This window comes from Cervus canadensis, chromosome 7, assembly GCF_019320065.1.
Source record: "Cervus canadensis isolate Bull #8, Minnesota chromosome 7, ASM1932006v1, whole genome shotgun sequence".
NCBI lineage: Eukaryota > Metazoa > Chordata > Mammalia > Artiodactyla > Cervidae > Cervus > Cervus canadensis.
The window spans coordinates 59364027-59383222 of record NC_057392.1 but is presented as its reverse complement, the minus strand read 5'-3'; the positions used below and the strand labels follow the sequence as shown (position 1 = coordinate 59383222).

General features: G+C 42.0%; 1 protein-coding gene across 6 annotated transcripts in view; it reads right to left on the bottom strand.

The window, feature by feature from the left end:
- MCF2L2 (MCF.2 cell line derived transforming sequence-like 2) overlaps positions 1-14840 on the bottom strand; it is a 264579-nt gene extending 249739 nt beyond the window's left edge. For 5 of the 6 annotated variants that reach the window (XR_006270375.1, XM_043473614.1, XM_043473613.1 and 2 more), the window contains exon 1: positions 14211-14840. Coding sequence is in view for 5 of the 6 variants with exons in the window: in XM_043473614.1 (XP_043329549.1) it covers positions 14211-14262 (52 nt within the window). In the remaining variant the exon portion in view is untranslated. The remainder of the gene's footprint in view (positions 1-14210) is intronic. The other variant, XM_043473610.1, reaches the window with a different exon arrangement.
- Between the last annotated feature and the right edge of the window lie 4356 nt (positions 14841-19196).

Genomic DNA, 19196 nt, shown 5'->3' with positions numbered 1-19196 from the left:
AAAGCACAAGGAAAGCCTCTAGAGGATTATATTAAGGTTTGTCATGATATTGGATCAGAACCCTATAAGATGCAATTTGTTGGCTCAAGCCATTACAGGCTTGAAACAACAAGCAAATCAGCAGGTTAAATGTTTTAGTTGTGATAAGAGAGGACATGTGCAGAAAAATTGCAAGACTAATAAAAATACACTTAATAAGCCTACTCCCACAAATGAAAAGACACCTGGATTATGCCCTCACTGTAATAAAGGCAATCATTGGGCTACTCAGTATAGATCTAAATTTCATAAAAATGGATCCCCTTTGTTGGGAAACTGGAAGAAGGGCCCTGCTCAGGGCCCATCAAACAATATGAGCTCTCAACAAACCTGGAACACTGTTCCTTCTGTGTACCCAGCCAGCAAACAGCAACCTCATCCAGCCCTTCCAAACCATACACCCTGATTGCCAACCTCCTTCCTGCAACATCCAGGAGCGCAGCATTAGATATTCCTGCCATTGATAATTTACTTCTTATGCCAGCTATGGGAATTTATAAAATCCCTACTGGAATTAAAGGTTCAATACCTAAAGGAAGTATGGGATTATTATTTGACACAGTAGTTTAACAAGTAAGGGAGTTCAAGTCCTAATGGGGACTATAGATGAAGATTATGAGGGCAAAATTTCTATTATGATGAAAACAGAGTATCCTTATCAAATAATAAAAGGAGATTGTATAGCTCAATTGTTATTATTACCTCATATCACTACTAGCAAATCTCATATTAAAAGAACTGGAGGATTTGGAAGTACAGGAAAACAGGTGTATTGGCAAACTTTGTATCTGATTCTAGACCCACATTATCTATATATGTTAATAATAAGCAATTTTGAGGACTTGTAGATACTGGAGCTGATGTTTCTATAATATCTAAAAAGCATTGGCCAACTTCTTGGCCTTTAACAGATGTCCCTATTATGTTATATGGAATTGGAACTATGCAAAATATCTTAAAAGGTACTAATATTTTGACCTATTCAGTTCCCGAACAACAATCTGCAACTTTACAACCTTTAGTTGCAGATACCCCTATTAGTTTATGGAGACAAGATCTATTGATGCAATGGGGAGGTTATGTAACAATTCCTACTATATCGTCTCAAGCTAAACAAATTATGGCAAATATGGGATATAATCCTGTTCAAAATACACAGGCTTTTTAGCGGGGGCCACTGCCAAACAACAAAAAACAGCACTTAGAAATGGAAATCTGATGAGCCTATTTGGACAGAGCAGTGGCCCCTATCACATGAAAAGTTACAGGGTCTTGAACAGCTAGTAGAGGAACAATTATCTCTTAATCATATTGCCTCAACTACTAGTCCTTGAAATTCTCCTGTCTTTGTTATTAAAAAGAAATCTAGAAAATGGAGAATGCTAACTGATTTAAGAAAAATTAATGCTATAATTGAACCTATGGGTGCTTTACAACCAGGCATTCTGTCACTCTCTATGATATCACAAAATTGGAAAATAAAAATCTTTGATCTTAAAGATTGTTTCTATACTATTCCTCTACAAGAATCTGGTGATTTTTCTTTTACTGTACTGTCCATTAATAATAAAAAACCAGTGTCTTGATATTACTGGAAGGTATTGCCACAAGGAATGCTTAATAGTCCTACATTATGTCAATTATACATCTCCCAACCACTTGAATTTATTAGAAAATAATTCCCTCATGCTTATATTATCCATTATATGGATGATATTCTTTTAGCTTCTCCTTCTGCTAAAGAACTTCAACGTATTTTCTTAAATACAGAGATTAAATTAAAAGAATATGGGTTACATATTGCTGTTGATAAATTACAAGAGCAGGAACCATATACCTATTTAGGATATATATTGCAAAGAAATATTATTAAACCACAAAAAATACTAATTCCAACTGATTCCTTGAAAACTCTAAATGATTTTCAAAAATTATTAGGAGATATAAACTGGTTACAACCATCTTTAGAATTCCTAATCATTCCTTGACACACCTATTTCAAATCCTACAAGGAGACTCTGATTTAAATAACCCCCTGGTACTCCTTTCGGCAGCACGTATACTAAAATTGGAATGATAAATAACCCCGGTACTAACAGAACAAGCTAAACAGGAATTAGATCTTGTGAAACAAGCTACCCAGCAAAGACAACCTAAACAAGCAGATTAGACTGTGCCAATTTCTTTACTTATTCTTCCTACTTTAGATTCCCCTACAGGAATATTATGGCAACCGCAAGATATCCTTGGATGAGGATTTTTGTCCCACCCTCCTAAGAAAATAACGACTACTTACACAATGCTTATTTCTTTTCTTGTTTCAAAAATGAGATCCAGATGTATACAACTTTCTGGTTATGATCTGTATGAAATTGTTCTTCCTTTCACTAATGATCAAATCCATAGATTATTTGTTACCAGTACGGATTGGAAAATTGCCATTGCTGATTTCACAGGTGAGGTTCATAACCATTTTCCAAAGTCACCTTTGATTATTATTGCTGCTAAACACTGGAGAAGGAAATGGCAACCCACTCCAGTATTCTTGCCTGGAGAATCCCGTGGACAGAGGAGCCTGGTGGGCTGCTGTCCCTAGGGTCTCACAGAGTCAGACACGACTGAAGCGACTTAGCAGCAGCAGCTGCAGCAGCTGCTAAACACAAATGGATAATTCCTACTATCACTAAAACAATTCCTGTTATTAATGTCCCTGTTCATTTTACTAATGCAAATAAAACTCTCAAAGCCAGTTATACTGGACCCACAACAAAGGTGTGGCAATCTAGCCTAACCTCTGTTCAACAAGCCAAATTAGAGGCCATTGCTACCTTATTGGGAGAAGGCAATGGCAACCCACTCTAGTACTCTTGCCTGGAAAATCCCATGGACTGAGGAGACTGGTAGGCTGCAGTCCATAGGGTTGCTAAGAGTTGGACACGACTGAGCGACTTCACTTTCACTTTTCATTTTCCTGCATTGGAGAAGGAAATGGCAACCCACTCCAGTGTTCTTGCCTGGAGAATCCCAGGGATGAGGGAGCCTGGTGGGCTGCCGTCTATGGGGTCGCACAGAGTCAGACACGACTGAAGCAACTTAGCAGCAGCAGCTACCTTATTACAGGATGTTTCTACAGCATTAAATACTATATCAGATTCTCAATATGCTGTATGGATAACACAAATTATTGAAACCATATCTCTGCCAAAGGCGTCTTCTAAATCATCTATTATTACAATATTATCTCAATTACAAAATATAGTAAGGCTTTGTTCTGCCCCTTTTTACATTACACATATCAGATCTCATTCTAAATTGCCTGGACCATTGGCAAAGGGCAGTGATTCCATTGTCTCTTTGTTAATTCTTTTCTTACTCCTTATAAATTTTATTAACTTACACATATAAATACACGTGGCTTGATGAATAAATTTCAATCATCCAGACAAGAAGCCCAAAATACTGTTTCTGCCTGCCCCACATGTACTCTTACTCACCACATTCCTACAACTACAGGGGTTAATCCCAGAGGCCTTTATCCCAAAGATATTTGGCAGGTTGATGTTACTTATGTCCCTTCTTTTGGACGTTTGGGAGTTGTTCTTGTTTCTGTGGATACTTATTCAGGCATGACTTATGCTTCTGCTCATTCTGGAGAAACATTTACTCATGTTATCTCACATTTTTTGCAAGCTTTTTCTTACATGGGCCTACCAAAACATATTAAAACTGACAATGGCCTTGCATATATGAGTCATGGTTTTGTGAAATTTTTATCTGATTGGAATATTTCTCATTCTACAGGTATTCCACATAATTCTCAAGGTCAGGCTATTATTGAACACACTCATCTTACTCTAAAAAATACATTATTTAAACAGAAAGGGTGAGAAAAGTATGGCATATCAATGACACCAAAAGAGAAATTAGCCCAAGTTTTATTTACTTTAAATTTTTTGGATTTAAGATTGGATCATACAAAGCCAGCAGCAACATTGCATTTTCAGACCACCATTTTTAGTGAAAATTATACTCCTGGTCAAATGATTGCAGATAATACTCCTGTATAGTGGGAAAATGCTATGAACAATTGGTGTAAGGGCCTTAGGCTTAGGAAAGGATGAGGTTATGCTCTTTTCATTTCAGATGATGGACAACATCACTGGGTACCAGGAAGGCATGTCAAAGAAAGGAAAGAGGAGGACATGGTTCAACATCGATCCTCCCGGAGAGCTGCCAGCGATGGGGAAAATAAGACTGACCATCAGCAACTGCTCTGAACCAGCTCCAAGGACCAACAAAGCCAAACCACCCACTTGGGGTCAATTGAAGAAATTGACCATTGAAGGGGAAAAGTTGGTCAAAGAACAAGGATAGCCTTTGACCTTGACTGCCTTGTTCTTGGCTATGTTATCTGTGGTAACTACCACAGTAGGTGCCAATCATACTTATTGGGCATATGTGACCAATCCTCCCCTATTAAGACCAATTATGTGGGAGGATTCCTCTGTCCCAATTTTCATAAATGACTCTTTTTTGGTTACCCGAACCTTTTGACCCAAGCCTTCCTTTAAAACCAGAAGAAGGCCGACAACTTTCAAATGTTAGTGTTAATTATACTGTGGGAACAGATCTTACCCCTATATACATGGGGGCAGAAGCGCATTGTCTTAAAAGAGAATTACAAAGTTGGCTATCTATAGTTAAAGAACCTCAGGTGAACAAAATTCATTTTTTCTTATTAGAAGCATTTTTCTTTAATATCACAGGAGAAAATACTACTATGTTTCCGCCCCATCTACCTAACTGTATTATTTCTATAAAATCTGAATAGAACATTGGGTACAATGGAAATTATGTAAAGCTAATACTGGACATATTATGGCCAATACTTCTGATGGAGAAATTTTGATTGGAGTCCCAAAAGAGATCCTTTGGATAAAAATAATAATTTGGATTTGCCTATATTATTAAACAATACTTTAGACTTCATGAATAACATTGTTAACAGCTCTATATATTGGCATGGAGGGAGTTTCTCTCCTCCCTTACCTCAATTACCTTATATGCCTTTACGTTCAGAATTGTGGAAAATATCAGCTGCCTTACAACCCATAACAGCATGGAAGGGGCAATTTAATTCAACAGTATCTGGTCATTCCTTACATTTTGATAAAAATTCAACCCATTGGATTAAAGCATGTGTTTGTTTACCTTTTGTATTTTTGATAGGAGCTACTTTTTATAATGCCTCTTCTGTGCTACTTGTCAAAATTGTTCCTTTTACACTTGTATTAATTTTTCTCTTCAATTTCAGGATGGCTATTCTCTATATATTCTAAAAACCAGATCTGGAGTATGGCTTCCTGTAAAAATGAATAGACCATGGCAGACATAGTCTGTATTGTAGAAGAAATCCTTAAGAAAGTGTTAAAACACACTAAATGGTTTATTGGACTGTTAATTGCTGCCATTTTAGGAATTATTGCTATAGCTACTACAGCAGCTACAGCAGGAGTGGCATTATATCACAGTATACAGACTGTGCACTTTGTGCAAGAATGACATAAAGATTCTGATGTTCTTTGGTCTACCCAAAGACAAATAAATGGAAAATTAGCTGCACAAATGGCTGATTTACAACAGGTTGCTATACTACTAGGTGATCAAGTAAATAGTCTGCAAAAATAGATTCGTCTTAAGTGTGATTGGAACATTACTTCTTTTTGTGTCACTCCTCACAAATACAATGAACCACCATTTCATTGCGACAAAGTTAAACAACACCTCTTAAATCAAGGTAATCTATCTTTGGATATAAATAACTTACAACAAGAGATTATGGAAACTTTCTTTCAGGAACTACACCTTTTGCAAGGATCTAATCTGCTGGATGCAGCAGCAGATGGGATTTCTCAGTTAAATCCCACCCCTCACTTGAAAACTATCGGAGAATCAATGGCTGGTTTCATGTTAATTTTTATATGTCTTTTTTTTCTGTTTCTACACATTCTGGCGGCAAATCACCAAGAAAGTCCACAGATAACAACAGCAATTAGCAACTATTACTTTGGCTTCCATGATCACCAATAATCACCAAAAAATAAAAAAGGGGGATATGTAGGGAATATGCTATGCACAGGCCTATACTATAATTAATGGGGCTTCTTTGAAAAATAAGAATGACTTGCTCATCAACCCCAGGTGAACGGCTGGGAGCAGTAAAAAGTACACTGTGGAAAGACATCTTGAAAACAAGATGTTGAAGTACTGATGTGACTGATGGAAAACCATTAGTGACTGTTCCCGTAACCAGAGCCTTGAGGGAGTTGCTGAGAAAGGGCCTCACTAGCCAAAAGGCTAAAGAAAGTCATGAAAGGCCTGAAGGTTTGACATTGAGGACTGTGCACCGTATATCTTTATCCCTTATGATCTGAGATTGTAAAGAACAGATATCTCTAGAACACGAATAAGGAAATAGAAGTTAACAATAAAAGGCATGCAAGGATTAGGATCTGGGCTTTTGCATGCGAATGGCATCAGCCCCCTGACCCCCACTTTATTTCTGAGTCTTATTTTTCCTTATTCTTCTGCAGCATTGCTCCCTCAGGTCGGTTCCTTGTTGGGCTGGTCCTGACACCCAGTCTGTGATATTTTGTTATAGCAGTCCAAATGGACTAGACACCCACTGACTGCTCTAATGTTTACAACAATGCCCTGATTTGTCAAATGCTCCACAGTCTGACCCAATCAAATTTAGCCAGAGGTAGTTTTTGAGGCTTTGATGCTTGTTCTGACCTCAGGAAGGCACATCTTAATATCTCTTTCGCTGGTTCTCTTGGTAAATAAGCTGGCCTATCGCTTAGCTTGCTGCTCTCATAGAGCTATTAGCCTCCTCTTAATTGCTACCACCAAACTCTCCATTGTTTTCAAGAGGGTCTTTAAGTTTCAGCTTCCCCCACACTCTGTTTCAAGTCAGTTCCTTTGGGGAAGGCTTTGTACTCATTATTCTCAGGGAACGTCTCTCTCCTTGAGCAAAATCTCTGAGCCAAGGGCATAAGCTTCTGATCTTCTTAGTATGCCTCCTCATGTCAAAACTCCACCCTATAAGGGAGCTAGGGCAAGATCAATCAGGGTTTGGTGTTCTTTGACTCCAACACGTGGGTTCAGTTCAGTTCAGTTGCTCAGTTGTGTCAGACTCTTTGCAACCCCATGGACTTCAGCACGCCAGGCCTCCGTGTCTATCACAAACTCCTGGAACTTACTCAAACTCATGTTCATTGCATCAGTGATGCCATCCAACCAGCATCCTCTGTTATCCCCTTCTCCTCCCACCTTCAATCTTTCCCAGCATCAGGGTCTTTTCCAACGAGTTGGTTTTTCTCATCAGGTGGCCAAAGTATTGGAGTTTCAGCTTCAGCATCGGCCCTTCCAATGAATAGTCAGGACTGATTCCCTTTAGGATTGACAGGTTGGATCTCCTTGCAGTCCAAGGGACTCTCAAGAATCTTCTCCAATACCACAGTTCAAAAGCATCAATTCTTCGGTCCTCAGCTTTCTTTATAGTCCAACTACACATCCATACATGACTACTGGAAAAGCCATAGCTTTGACTACATGGACCTTTGTTGGCAAAGTAGTGTCTCTGCTTTTTAATATGCTGTTTAGGTTGGTCATAACTTTTCTTCCAAGGAGCAAGCGTCTTTTAATTTCACAGCTGCAGTCACCATCTGCAGTGATTTTGGAGGCCCAAAAAGTAAAGTCTGCCACTATTTCAATTATTTCCCCATCTATTTCCCATGAAGTGATGGGACCAAATGCGATGATCTTAGTTTTCTGAATGTTGACCTTTAAGCCAACTTTTTCACTCTCCTCTTTCACTTTCATCAAGAGGCTTTTTAGTTCCTCTTCAGTTTCTGCCATAAGGGTGGTGTCATCTGCATATCTGAGGTTATTGATATTTCTTCCAGCAATCTTGATTCCGGAAGCTTGTGCTTCTTCCAGCCTAGCATTTGCATGATGTACTCTGCATATAAGTTAAATAAGCAGGGTGACAATACACAGCCTTGATGTACTCCTTTCCCAATTTGAAAACGGTCTGCTGTTCCATGTCCAGTTCTAACTGTTGCTTCTTAACCTGCATACAGGTTTCTCAGGAGGCAGGTCAGGTGGTCTGGTATTCCCATCTTTAAGAATTTTCCACAGTTATTTGTGATCCACACAGTCAAAGGCTTTGGCATAGTCAATAAAGCAAAAGTAGATGTTTTTCTGGAACTCTCTTGCTTTTTCGATGATCCAGCAGATGTTGGCAATTTCATCTCTGGTTCTTCTGCCTTTTCTAAATCCAGCTTGAACATCTGGAAGTTCACGGTTCATGTATTGTTGAAGCCTCGCTTGGGAGAATTTTGAGCATTACTTTGCTAGCCTGTGAGATGAGTGCAATTGTGTGGTAGTTTGAACATTCTTTGACATTCCATTTCTTTGGGATTGGAATGAAAACTGGCCTTTTCCAGTCCTATGACCACTGCTGAGTTTTCCAGATTTGCTGGCATACTGAGTACAGCACTTTCACAGCATCATCTTTTAGGATTTGAAATAGCTCAACTGGAATTCCATCACTCCACTAGCTTTATTCATAGTGATGCTTCCTAAGGCCCACTTGACATTGCATTCCAGGATGTCGGTCTCTAGGTGAGTGAATACACCATCATGGTTATCTGGGTCATGAAGCTCTTTTTTGTATAGTTATTCTATGTATTCTTGCCACTTCTTCTTAATATCTTCTGCTTCTGTTAGGTCCATACCATTTCTTGGAGTACAAAGCAAAGCAGGTGAAAGGCACAAGTGGGTTAGAGATTTCATCTTATGAGTGAGGACGGGGTGGGAAAGTAGACCGTAACCTTTCAGTCACACTCACCAAGAACTGAGCCTCTGCAACCTACAGTTGGAGAATATAAGAAATGCTGACACCTTGCCCCTCCTGGTGAAATACTATATCTCTTCATTGAGAACTGAGGGGAGAGGAAGCCCTGTCTTCTTGGCCACGAGCCAATCAAGAGTGGAGCTTCCTTTATACTGAGCTGAGAGGGAGCAGATCGCAGCTCAAGTACCACATACTCACTGTTTTTACCAAGATTTAGTAGATTTCCTTGACTTTATTTATTTTTTTTTTTTCATATTCTATATGCCCTTAGTACAACTTCCAGAGACTTTCAAAGGTTATTTATTTTACAATTTTCACCAGACTTTACATATGTATCACTGGGAAATGGATCCATGGGGTTCTTCACACTGGCATTCCAGCAGTGGCATTCCAAATATGCACTGCTTTTAATGTAAGAAAATATTATTTTATTGTGAGCATTAACACATTTCTTAAATTTTATTTTGCAATTTAGTTGTCAATTATTTTTTTTAGGGTGCAAACAGTTTTAGTCCATAAGCCCCAGGCACAGTGTCTAGAGAGCTTAACAGAAAAATGGCTCAGATCCAGTTAATTCACTTTTAGCATAGGTGAAGTCACTACTCCAGCATGTCTAGTTGTCCTCACAGCAGGTAATCCCATCTGAACAGCAGATCTGCTCATTAGACTCTTCCCTCAGCACCAACTTTAGCTGAGACATAATCTGAGGCATTCAGCCACTATTCCATTGTATAGAATAAAGAATTGTGAGCTGAATTTCTTAGTTTAGTATTCTTCTGGTTGCCTATTACTAACGCCAGTAGTGTCCTAAACGTAGCGACCTGGGTTACAAATCAAAATCCTACAGCTTTTATCACTAAAACAGCCACCAATCCAATCTCCAATTATATAAGCATATCTCAAAGGATAGTCCCTTCTGCTTCACAGTTTAATTGGGCATGGACAAACATAAAATTATTTTAGAACAATGATAAAGTCAGGTAAAAATAATTACTTCTAATATGAGATGACAAGGTGGAGAGTGACCTGAATTAGAAATGTGAAACCTGCATGGGGCATTACCAACACTGATCGGCTGGATGACTAAGGGTTTCCACTGAATAGAAGCTCTGTGTTAACCACATGTGCCCTGTCTCTCAAAGTTCTAGAGCAATGTGAGATGCATTAAGAGAAAGTTCATGATTTCCTAGGCAGCACCTTTGCATATAAATAGCAGTACAGTAAAAGTTGCAGAGAAGATTAAAGACTTGAAAGGGATGGGATGGAGAAAATCATAAAACACTTCTGATTCTGAAATTCTGTAACTGACCAATGTGACTGTACAGTCCAGAGTAAAGGTGAGAGGATGGTCCTTTTTTGTGCCCTACATGGGTAAAAACACACTTGGATACTGTTCACATGTGAAGTGCATATTTTTATTAGGTTCCCTGACAAACTAACAAAATCCAAAGAAAGAGATCCCACAGAGAACCACATCATATGAAGAACACTTGAAGGACTTCATGTCTACCTGAAAAATCGGGTTTAGGAAACAAAGAGTTATTTACAAATACTTCCAAGCTGTTCTTAAAAGTGTAAAAATTGCCTGGCATTACTAAGTACTCAAAGTCCAGTTCAAGGCACAACAAATCACTCATTTATTCAGTAAACATTTATTCTGTACCTCCTTTAAGGGAAGTCCTGTGTTAGGTGAGTGTCTAGGCCACATGGATAAGTAATGAAGAGTCTAGGAGCAGAGATACGCACATGAATAACCAACTAACCATAATACAAGGGAGAGTATGAGAGGTGTCATGTGGGTAGAACAAAACCTACTTCAAACTCAAAGGCAGGAATCAAAAAAAAAAAAAAAGCAGGAATCACTATGTCCTGATATCAGGATCAGAGAAGGCGACATTGATTCAGGACTGAAAGGTGTATGCTATTCGTGTGAGAATAAACATATTAGGAGGTCACTGAAGGTGGTTGGAAAGCAGAAGCAAAAGTTTAGAAGTGGGAACAGGATAGAAAAATATAGTAGAACAAAGGTGAAGAACAGAAGAGCCTGAGTAAAGCAACCATAGGTGTAGAAATATCAGGTATTGGGGAGTAAGACAGGAAGGGTGCCAAATAGTACAGAGCTTGTACTCCAGGCTACAGACAATGACTATGTATGGGTATCATTAAAGGTTCTAGAATACACAGTGGTGTGTGTGTGTGTGTGTGTGTGTGTGTGTGTGGCTTTGCTGTTGTTTTTATTCCTGGTATAGATTAGAGGCAAACACAAGAAAGGCAGGAGGCTTGCACAAGGGTTAGTCAGGAGGAAATGACATTCTGAAGCAGGTCACAGGCAGGTAGCAGGGGGAATGGACAGAGGAAAGAGACTCATGAGATATTTCAGAAACTGAATCATCAGGCCCCAGACCTGAACTGTCAAATCTAAAGGACTGTGGAAAGAGCAGAAACCCCAGCTAGAGGAGGAAATGACTGAGAGGCAGAAGTGGCTGAATTAATATGAAAGCACAGCACTATTGCCCAGTTGAGTGGGTAGGACAGGACCAGGAAATGTTCTACATCTCGCTCCAAGCACTTCTCAATCCTTGCCCAACTCATGATCACACCCCCTCAGAGGTTGCTCACCAAGGAAATGCCCGAAGTCAAATGCAGAACCAATCCTATACTTCAAAACACAAACTTGTAGAAAAAGAGATTAGATCTGTGTTTACCAGAGGAAGAGGGTAGGGGGAAATGGGAACTGGATGAAGGGAGTCAAAAAGTATAAACTTCCAGTTATAAGATAAATAAGTACTAGGGATATAATGTATAACATGATAAATATAATTAAGGTTGCTGTATGTTATATATGAAAGCTGTTAAAAGAATAAATTCTAAGAGTTCTCATGACAAGTAATAAAAAAGTTTTTTCTATTTCTTTAATGTTGCATCTCTGAAGGAGGCCATGGCAACCCACTCCAGTACTCTTGCCTAGAGAATCCCATGGACAGAGGAGCCTGGCAGGCTACAGTCTGCAGCCCTGGAGAGAGTCGGACATGACTGAAGCAACTTAGCACACAATGTTGTATCTCAATGAGATGATGGATATTCATTAGACTTATTGTGGTTAATAGTTTCATGATGTGTTTAAGTCAAATCATTATACATCCCAAACTTATACAGTGCTTGCTGTATGTTAATTACATACCAATAAAAATGGAAGAAGGAAAAAAAAATAGAGCCAATCTCATCTAAGAGAAGCTTTACTAGCTACACAGTTCAGTTCTCCATGAAGGCCAGGGTAGCTTCAGGGTTGGAGAACCCCTCAGTAAGATCCTCAAACAGAACATCTGAAAAGTACCTTCTAGTCCTAAGCCTGCCACTGGTTAACCTCTTGAAACCTTAAATGATGGCCCTCCTAAGTCTCAATTTCTTTGCTGTAAGATGGGAGTGATAATGTATACCCCACCTACTTCACAGGTTTGTGGGATTACACAGGAAGAGACGGAATGTTGCAAAGCACACAAATGCCAGGGGTCATTAGAAGTTCTTTGAGGTCATAAACTACAACAAATTCATGTTTGTATCCTACATAGAGCTGACTATGGAAAGAGGGAGGGAGCAAGGTGGAGAAGAAAACACCATAGTCTGGGCCCCACAGGCAGCCTGGTGTCAGCCAAGGAATATACTGCCTACCATATCTTCAAGAAGATCCTACATCCAGAGAAACAGATGAGAATAACTGTCCACATCTACCTCCTCGTTTAACTGATGGGAAGCTTCACCCTGAAAGAGGCCCAGTGATCTGCCCAATATCTTTAGTGGCAGAGGGTCCAAGAATAGGACCAATAACACAGTCATAGGTTAGATGGTATTTTCACCCACATTATCTTACAAGCAGACTTTGAGCTGGGTGGGAAGGATTATTAAAATTCCCATTTTCCAGTCTGAAGTTGAATGACTTTTCTAGGGCAGGATTCAAATCCAGACAGTCGTACCCCCAGTTCACTGCTCTTTCCCTGTTGGTATTAGCACAATCATCTCAGCATTCAGTATATTTCAGACTCGCAGTTCTGTTTTATTTTATCCTGCCTTCAGCAGTATTTCACATTCAGTCTTTCCTGGTAGAATTCTACTGACCTTTTGTCTTAAAATCCAGTTCAGTGGCCACACTGGGCACCAGAAACAGTTTTAAAACTCAATCATCAAAACTGAGCCTCCCCATGTATCCATAAATCATTTTCCAAAGTACATCCCCACATGTGTATCATTCCATAAGTATGAATAATGTATGTATCATTATTGTACTAAATACATTGACCTAGGGTGCTCAAAGAGCACTGATAGCTAATTGAAGCAGTATTTATCACATAAATACCAAGAAGGCAGTTTTAACAAATGGGTGGAACAATGAGATTGAAAACTTGCTGACTTTATCAATGAAAACTGATTTGCATTCACAGAAGGACCTCAAAGTGAAGTGAGCAACAGGGAAAATGATCAGGATAATTCTAGTCAGCTACATTCAAAAGATCTGAACCTGAATGCGTTTTCTATTTAAGGAGGTCCAGGGAAGACGCAGAGGTGGGAGGAATGATAAAAAGAATTAACCTTGCCACCATCTCAATGTCCTGTCTTTCCACCATAACCCTTATTTCAGGAAGAAGGCATGCATGTTTTGCTCCCCTTTTTTAACTCATGGAAGAGGATTAAAACTGCTCAGTCTCCCGGAGCTTGCAGAGGTTTCTGAGTGGGTTTCACCAGGGATGGGGCGACACCTCCAGGCAGCACTTCCACGGGACAGGCCAGGGAGCAGGACGGCGCAGAGGCCCTCTACTGTGGCCCGCACCTCGGCACCCTGTACCCCAGTGTCTTGGCAGCAGTTTCTGCTGGAAAGCACCGGCCTCCCTTCCTCCTGTTCCCTCTCCTTTCTAGTCGCGTCAATTACGACACAACTCGCCACCCTTGCCCGCGGTCAGCAGCGGGTAACAGATCCTAACCTCCAGGGAGCCCTCGGTGTAGGGTTCAACAGACTTGGCAATTGCCTGGTGAAGACACCTGCCCCACAGCCTACCCCGGCCCCGCCAGACGCGGCGGACCCGAGGGCTGCGAGCGCTGCGCTCCAGAGATGCCCGTTACAGAGCAGCACCCAAGGCAGCGAGGTCCACACCCAAGGCCATCCTAGGGCTGCTGTGAGGGGTCGGGGGAGACTAGGCCCCAGACAACGCCCCCACCCTCCATTAATAAAAGGCAAGATTTTTAAAAAAGCGTCATTTACCGACATGAGTGATCACTGTGGCCAGTCGCCGTGTGAACTCCTGAGGGGCCATTTCTTCTTTTAATCAAAACAGCATTTCACCGAAAAACCACTCGGTATAAACAAAACAAAGCAACACAAAGCTGTTTCTATCGCTGCTATGGATGACTATTTAAAGGCATCTCCTCCAAAGGAAGTTCGGCCCTCACACTCTTGCTCTCCTAAGGCACCAAACGAGAGTCACTCCCAGTCAAGGCCAACTCTCCACCGCCGCGCGGCTAAAGGACGTCAGCCACGCCCCGCAGGGGGTAAATTTAAAGAATCGGTTGAGCAGCTCTCCCAACGCGACGACTGCCGTTGGGAGACAGAAAAGTAGCAGTTCCTAAGGAGAGAAGAGCACGTCGCCCCAGTCTCGCCGTAACCCTGCTTCTGGCTTCCTGGGTCGAGGGGGTTGAATAGGTTTCTGGATCTGAGGTCCGATCTTTGGCTCTGCCTCCTGGGAGGGTCGGGATGAAGTATACTCTGTCAGCCCACAAGAGGCGCGCGGACTCGGCGGTTGCGGAGAACTGAGGAGCTGAGGTGCTGAGGGACCTGGAGGCGTGCTACGCCCCGCCTACGCCGCCTCACAGCGCGTCGCAGAGCTTCCCGCCTCCGCGCGCACCTTTCCCCGCCCGGGGGGCGGTGCCCGACGCTCCCGGAGAGGTGCGCACGCGCGTGTCCTTATTCAGGGGAATGATGTGCCAGCTCCCCTAAGTGTTAGTTGCTCATTGGTGTCCGACTCTGCAACCCCATGGACTGTAAGCCACCAGGCTCCTCTGTCCATAGCATTCTCCAGAAAAGAATACTGGAGTGGGTTGCCAGTTCCTTCTCCAGGGGATCTTCCTGATCGGAGGATGGAACCCAGGTCTCTTGCATTGCAGGCAGATTCCTTACTGTCTAAGCCACTAGGAACCTATCTTGAATCGTCCCTTAAGACTGGGGGCGATTCAAGATCTGTCCTCCAGCTGTCGGGGAGAGGAGACAGCGACTTCAGTTTGGTATCCCACCCTACCCCACCCCCACCCTACACCCCGCCCCCTCGCCTGGTATCTGTGGAGAAGCCCAGGCAAGAAAGGGACTGGCAGGAAGTTCTGCGGCCGCCCGCCGGTGCTCTGGGAGAAGGGCTGTATGAGGTACAGTTGACCGTCCCATCTCGTGACTCCGGGGACCCAGGGGTGGCTAGAGTTTGTTTCTCCCTGTTAGGGGTTGTCTCGTTCAGTTATCAGCGTCCACTGGACACACTCGCATTTGGAGCCGGGAGCGCGGGCTGTGCTGCAGCTGGGCTCGGCAGGTGGGTACGTACGAGTGACTCCACCGTGTGGGCCTTTTCCTTTGTGCAGCTCGCCAGCGCTGCACCAGCCAACAGTCAGGCGCGCCAGCGCTCCCTCCAGGAAAGGCTCTGGCACAGCGTCCTTGCGAATCCTACCTGTCAGCCGCAGGAGCGTCTGCTCCGCAACTATCCAGTGGTAGATGCCGTCGCAGGGCTTCATTAGGTGGCTCCAGATACTACCTGACAGACGGAGTAACCGAATTAAGAAGCCCACGCGAAAAGCCTGAGCAAATGCAAATCTGGCCAGGTTGTCCCCCCAATCCATTCTTAAAAGGAGGGACCCGGTCGCGAGAGTGCCAGGATCACCCACAGGTTCTGAGCCAATTCTGGAGAGCTCAGGTTTCCTCTTTTTTATGTAAAAAGCCAAACCCCAAACACCTTGGATGAAATTTCTAGGAATAGCCCCTCAACCCTGGCGTTTGGAGATGTTCTTCAATGCTTTCTGCTAACAGTTGTGGGCTGTGGTTAAGAGATGGTGTTAAGCCACCTTCAAAGTGAAATTTGTGCAGAGGTTCTTCCCTCCTATGACTGGGCTGTTTGCACTTTGCCTGCACAAGTAGAGCAACCATTTTCATAGCAACCCCTTGCAAGAAATTCAGAGAGGGGTTAAAGACCCAAAGGAGTAATATAGCTTTGGGTTGTGTTTCCACAGTAGTTTCTGGCTCTTCAAGGATGACAAGTAGTTTTGAGGAACCAGATGAAGTCTTTCCTGTTGGTAGTAGTAGTATCCGGTGCCCAGTCAGAGCCAACTGTGAACTGGTCCCTAGAAAGCAACATATTGCTGAGGAGACTGATAATGTGGGACTTTCTAAAATTTGCAGATTCAGTGACCTCAGCTTCTTGGGTTAAGTCAGGTTCTTAATCACAGATGGAAGGGAAGCGAGAAGGGAAGAGTAAGGAGAAGCTTATGAATAGGAATGAGAGAAAAAAGAAAGAAAAAGGAAAGAAAGAAATCACACTCAGAAGGTAGCTCTCCTTCTCACATCTGTACCTTCACTATCTTCAGTCTGTCCCCTCATCTTTAACACACACTCTCTCTGGGGCCTCAGCTACTCTACCTGGGCCATAAGGGAGTAGGTTTGTGATCCCCAAGGTCCCTTTTGCAGTTCTGAAATCATATAACTAAGCAGAAATGAGCATAGCTTTCAATAGCCCATATCTCCTTGTTCCTTCAAGAAAACAGTCATTATCTCCATTTTTCTTGTGAATATGGACAGGCTTCCTGTCTTCTCTCCTCCACAGCCCTCCTCCATTCTGTGCCTCTTTTTATCTATCCTAATTATGATTTATCTCTTGTTGCTGACAAATTACATTGCTTTAATGATTTCCCTGGTGGCTCAGACGGTAAAGCATCTACCTACAGAGGGGGAGACCTGGGTTCAATCCCTGGGTCAGGAAGATCTTCTGGAGAAGGGAATGGCAACCCACTCTGGTATTCTTACCCCCCTCTCCAAAAAAAAAGGGGCTCCAAGAAATGTATGGAAAAATCAAGGAGCAAGTCAGAATAGTCTGCCTTCCTCTCTACTGAACAAATTAATAATCAGTCACATCTATTGAACATCAATTATATGCGGAAGGTTGCGATGTGCTTAGTCGCTCAGTCGTATCTGACTCTTTGCAATCCCATGAACTGTAGCCCACCAGGCTCCTCTGTCCATAGGGATTCTCCAGGCAAGAACACTGGAGTGGGTTGCCATGCCCTCCTCCAGGGATCTTCCCAACCCAGGGGTCAAGCCCAGGTCTCCTGCATTGCAGGCAGATTCTTTACCATCTGAGTCACCAGGGAAGCCCATGAATACTGGAGTAGGTAGCCTATCCCTTCTCTGGGGAATATTCCCAAGCCAGGAATCAAACTGGGATCTCCTGCATTGCAAGAGGATTCTCTACCAGTTGTGATAGGCAGTGTCAATTACAGCAGCTATCACCACCATATAGTAAGTGACTGCTCTGTGCCACCTGGTATGATGGCAGGCATTTCACAAACATCATTTAAGCCCCACAGTAACCCTGTATGGCTTTGGTCTCATTTTGTAGATGCTGTTGGTATAAGAACCAAAGTGTGTATCACTAAACATATGAATCTAGACCATTCTCTGCTTTCAGGTAAGGATTTGCCTGAGCTTAGAAGACAAATCATCCTCCAAGCACTACCAAAGTAGATTCTACCTCCCTTTTGGTGGATTGTCAGCAATGCCTCTGGCAATGAAGAGAAAGTCAAAGGAGGTGCCACAAGTGAGGTGAGGTACCTGGTTTAGTCTAAATCAGTGGTTCTCAAACTAGCAGAATCACCTGGAAATATAGATGAATTTTTTAAAAATACAAACTCCTAGTCCTTGCCTCCAGGGATTCTGATTCAGTAGTGTGGGATAAGATCTGAGAATGTGCATTTCTAACACATACCCAGGATTGCTGATGCTGCTGGTCCACAGTGAGCACCACTGACTACAGCAAAGCTCTTCAAACTTCTTAGACTACAAACCATAGCATGATATAAATTTTACCTCATGATACAGCAGACATAAATATACATAATTAAAACAAAATGAAAACAATTGTTGTATGGAACAATTTTTTCCCCTCAGAAAATTAACTCAAAATGAATCACTGACCTAAATGTAAAACACCAAACAATAAAATTCCCATAACAGTTTTCATTCCAATCCCAAAGAAGGGCAATGCCAAAGAATGTTCAAACTACCATGTATCTGCACTCATTTCACATGCTAGCAAGGTAAAGTTCAAAATCCTTCAAGCTAGCCTTCAACAGTACATGTACTGAGAACTTCCAGATGTACAAGCTGGATTTAGAAAAGACAGAGAAACCAGAGATCAAATTGGCAACATTCACTGGGCCATAGAGAAAGCAAGGGAATTCCAGAAAAACATGTACTTCTGCTTCGTTGACTATGTGGATCACAACAAACTGTGGAAAATTCCTAAAGATGGGAATACCAGACCACCTTACTTGTTTCCTGAGAAACCTGTATGCAGGTCAAGAAGCAACAGTTAGAACTGGACATGGAACAACAGCCTGGTTCAAAATTGGGAAAGGAGTACACCAAAGCTGTATATTATCACCCTACTCATTTAACTTCTATGCAGAGTATATTGTGCAAAATGCCAGGTTGGATGAATGACAAGCTGGAATCAAGAGTGCTAGGAGAAATATCAACAACCTCAGATATGCAGATGATACCACTCTAATGGCAGAAATTGAAGAGGAAATAAAGAGCCTCTTGATGAAGGTGAAAGAGGACAGTGAGAAAGCTGGCTTAAAACTCAATGTTCAAAAAATTAAGATCATGGCATCCCGTCCCATCACTTAATGACAAATAGAAGGGGGGAAAGTGGAAACAGTGGCAGATTTTATTTTCTTGGGTTCCCAAATTACTGTGGATGGTGACAACAGCCATGAAATTCAAAGATGCTTGCTCCTTGGAAGGAAAGCTATGACAAACCTAGACAGTGTATTAAAAAGCAGAGACATCACTTTGCCAACTAAGGTCCGTATAGTCACAGCTATGTATGGTAGTCATACCAGTAGTCATATACGAATATGAGAGTTGACCATAAAAAAGGCTCAGCACCAAAGAATTGATGCTTTCAAATTGTGGTGCTGGAGAAGACATTTGAGAGTC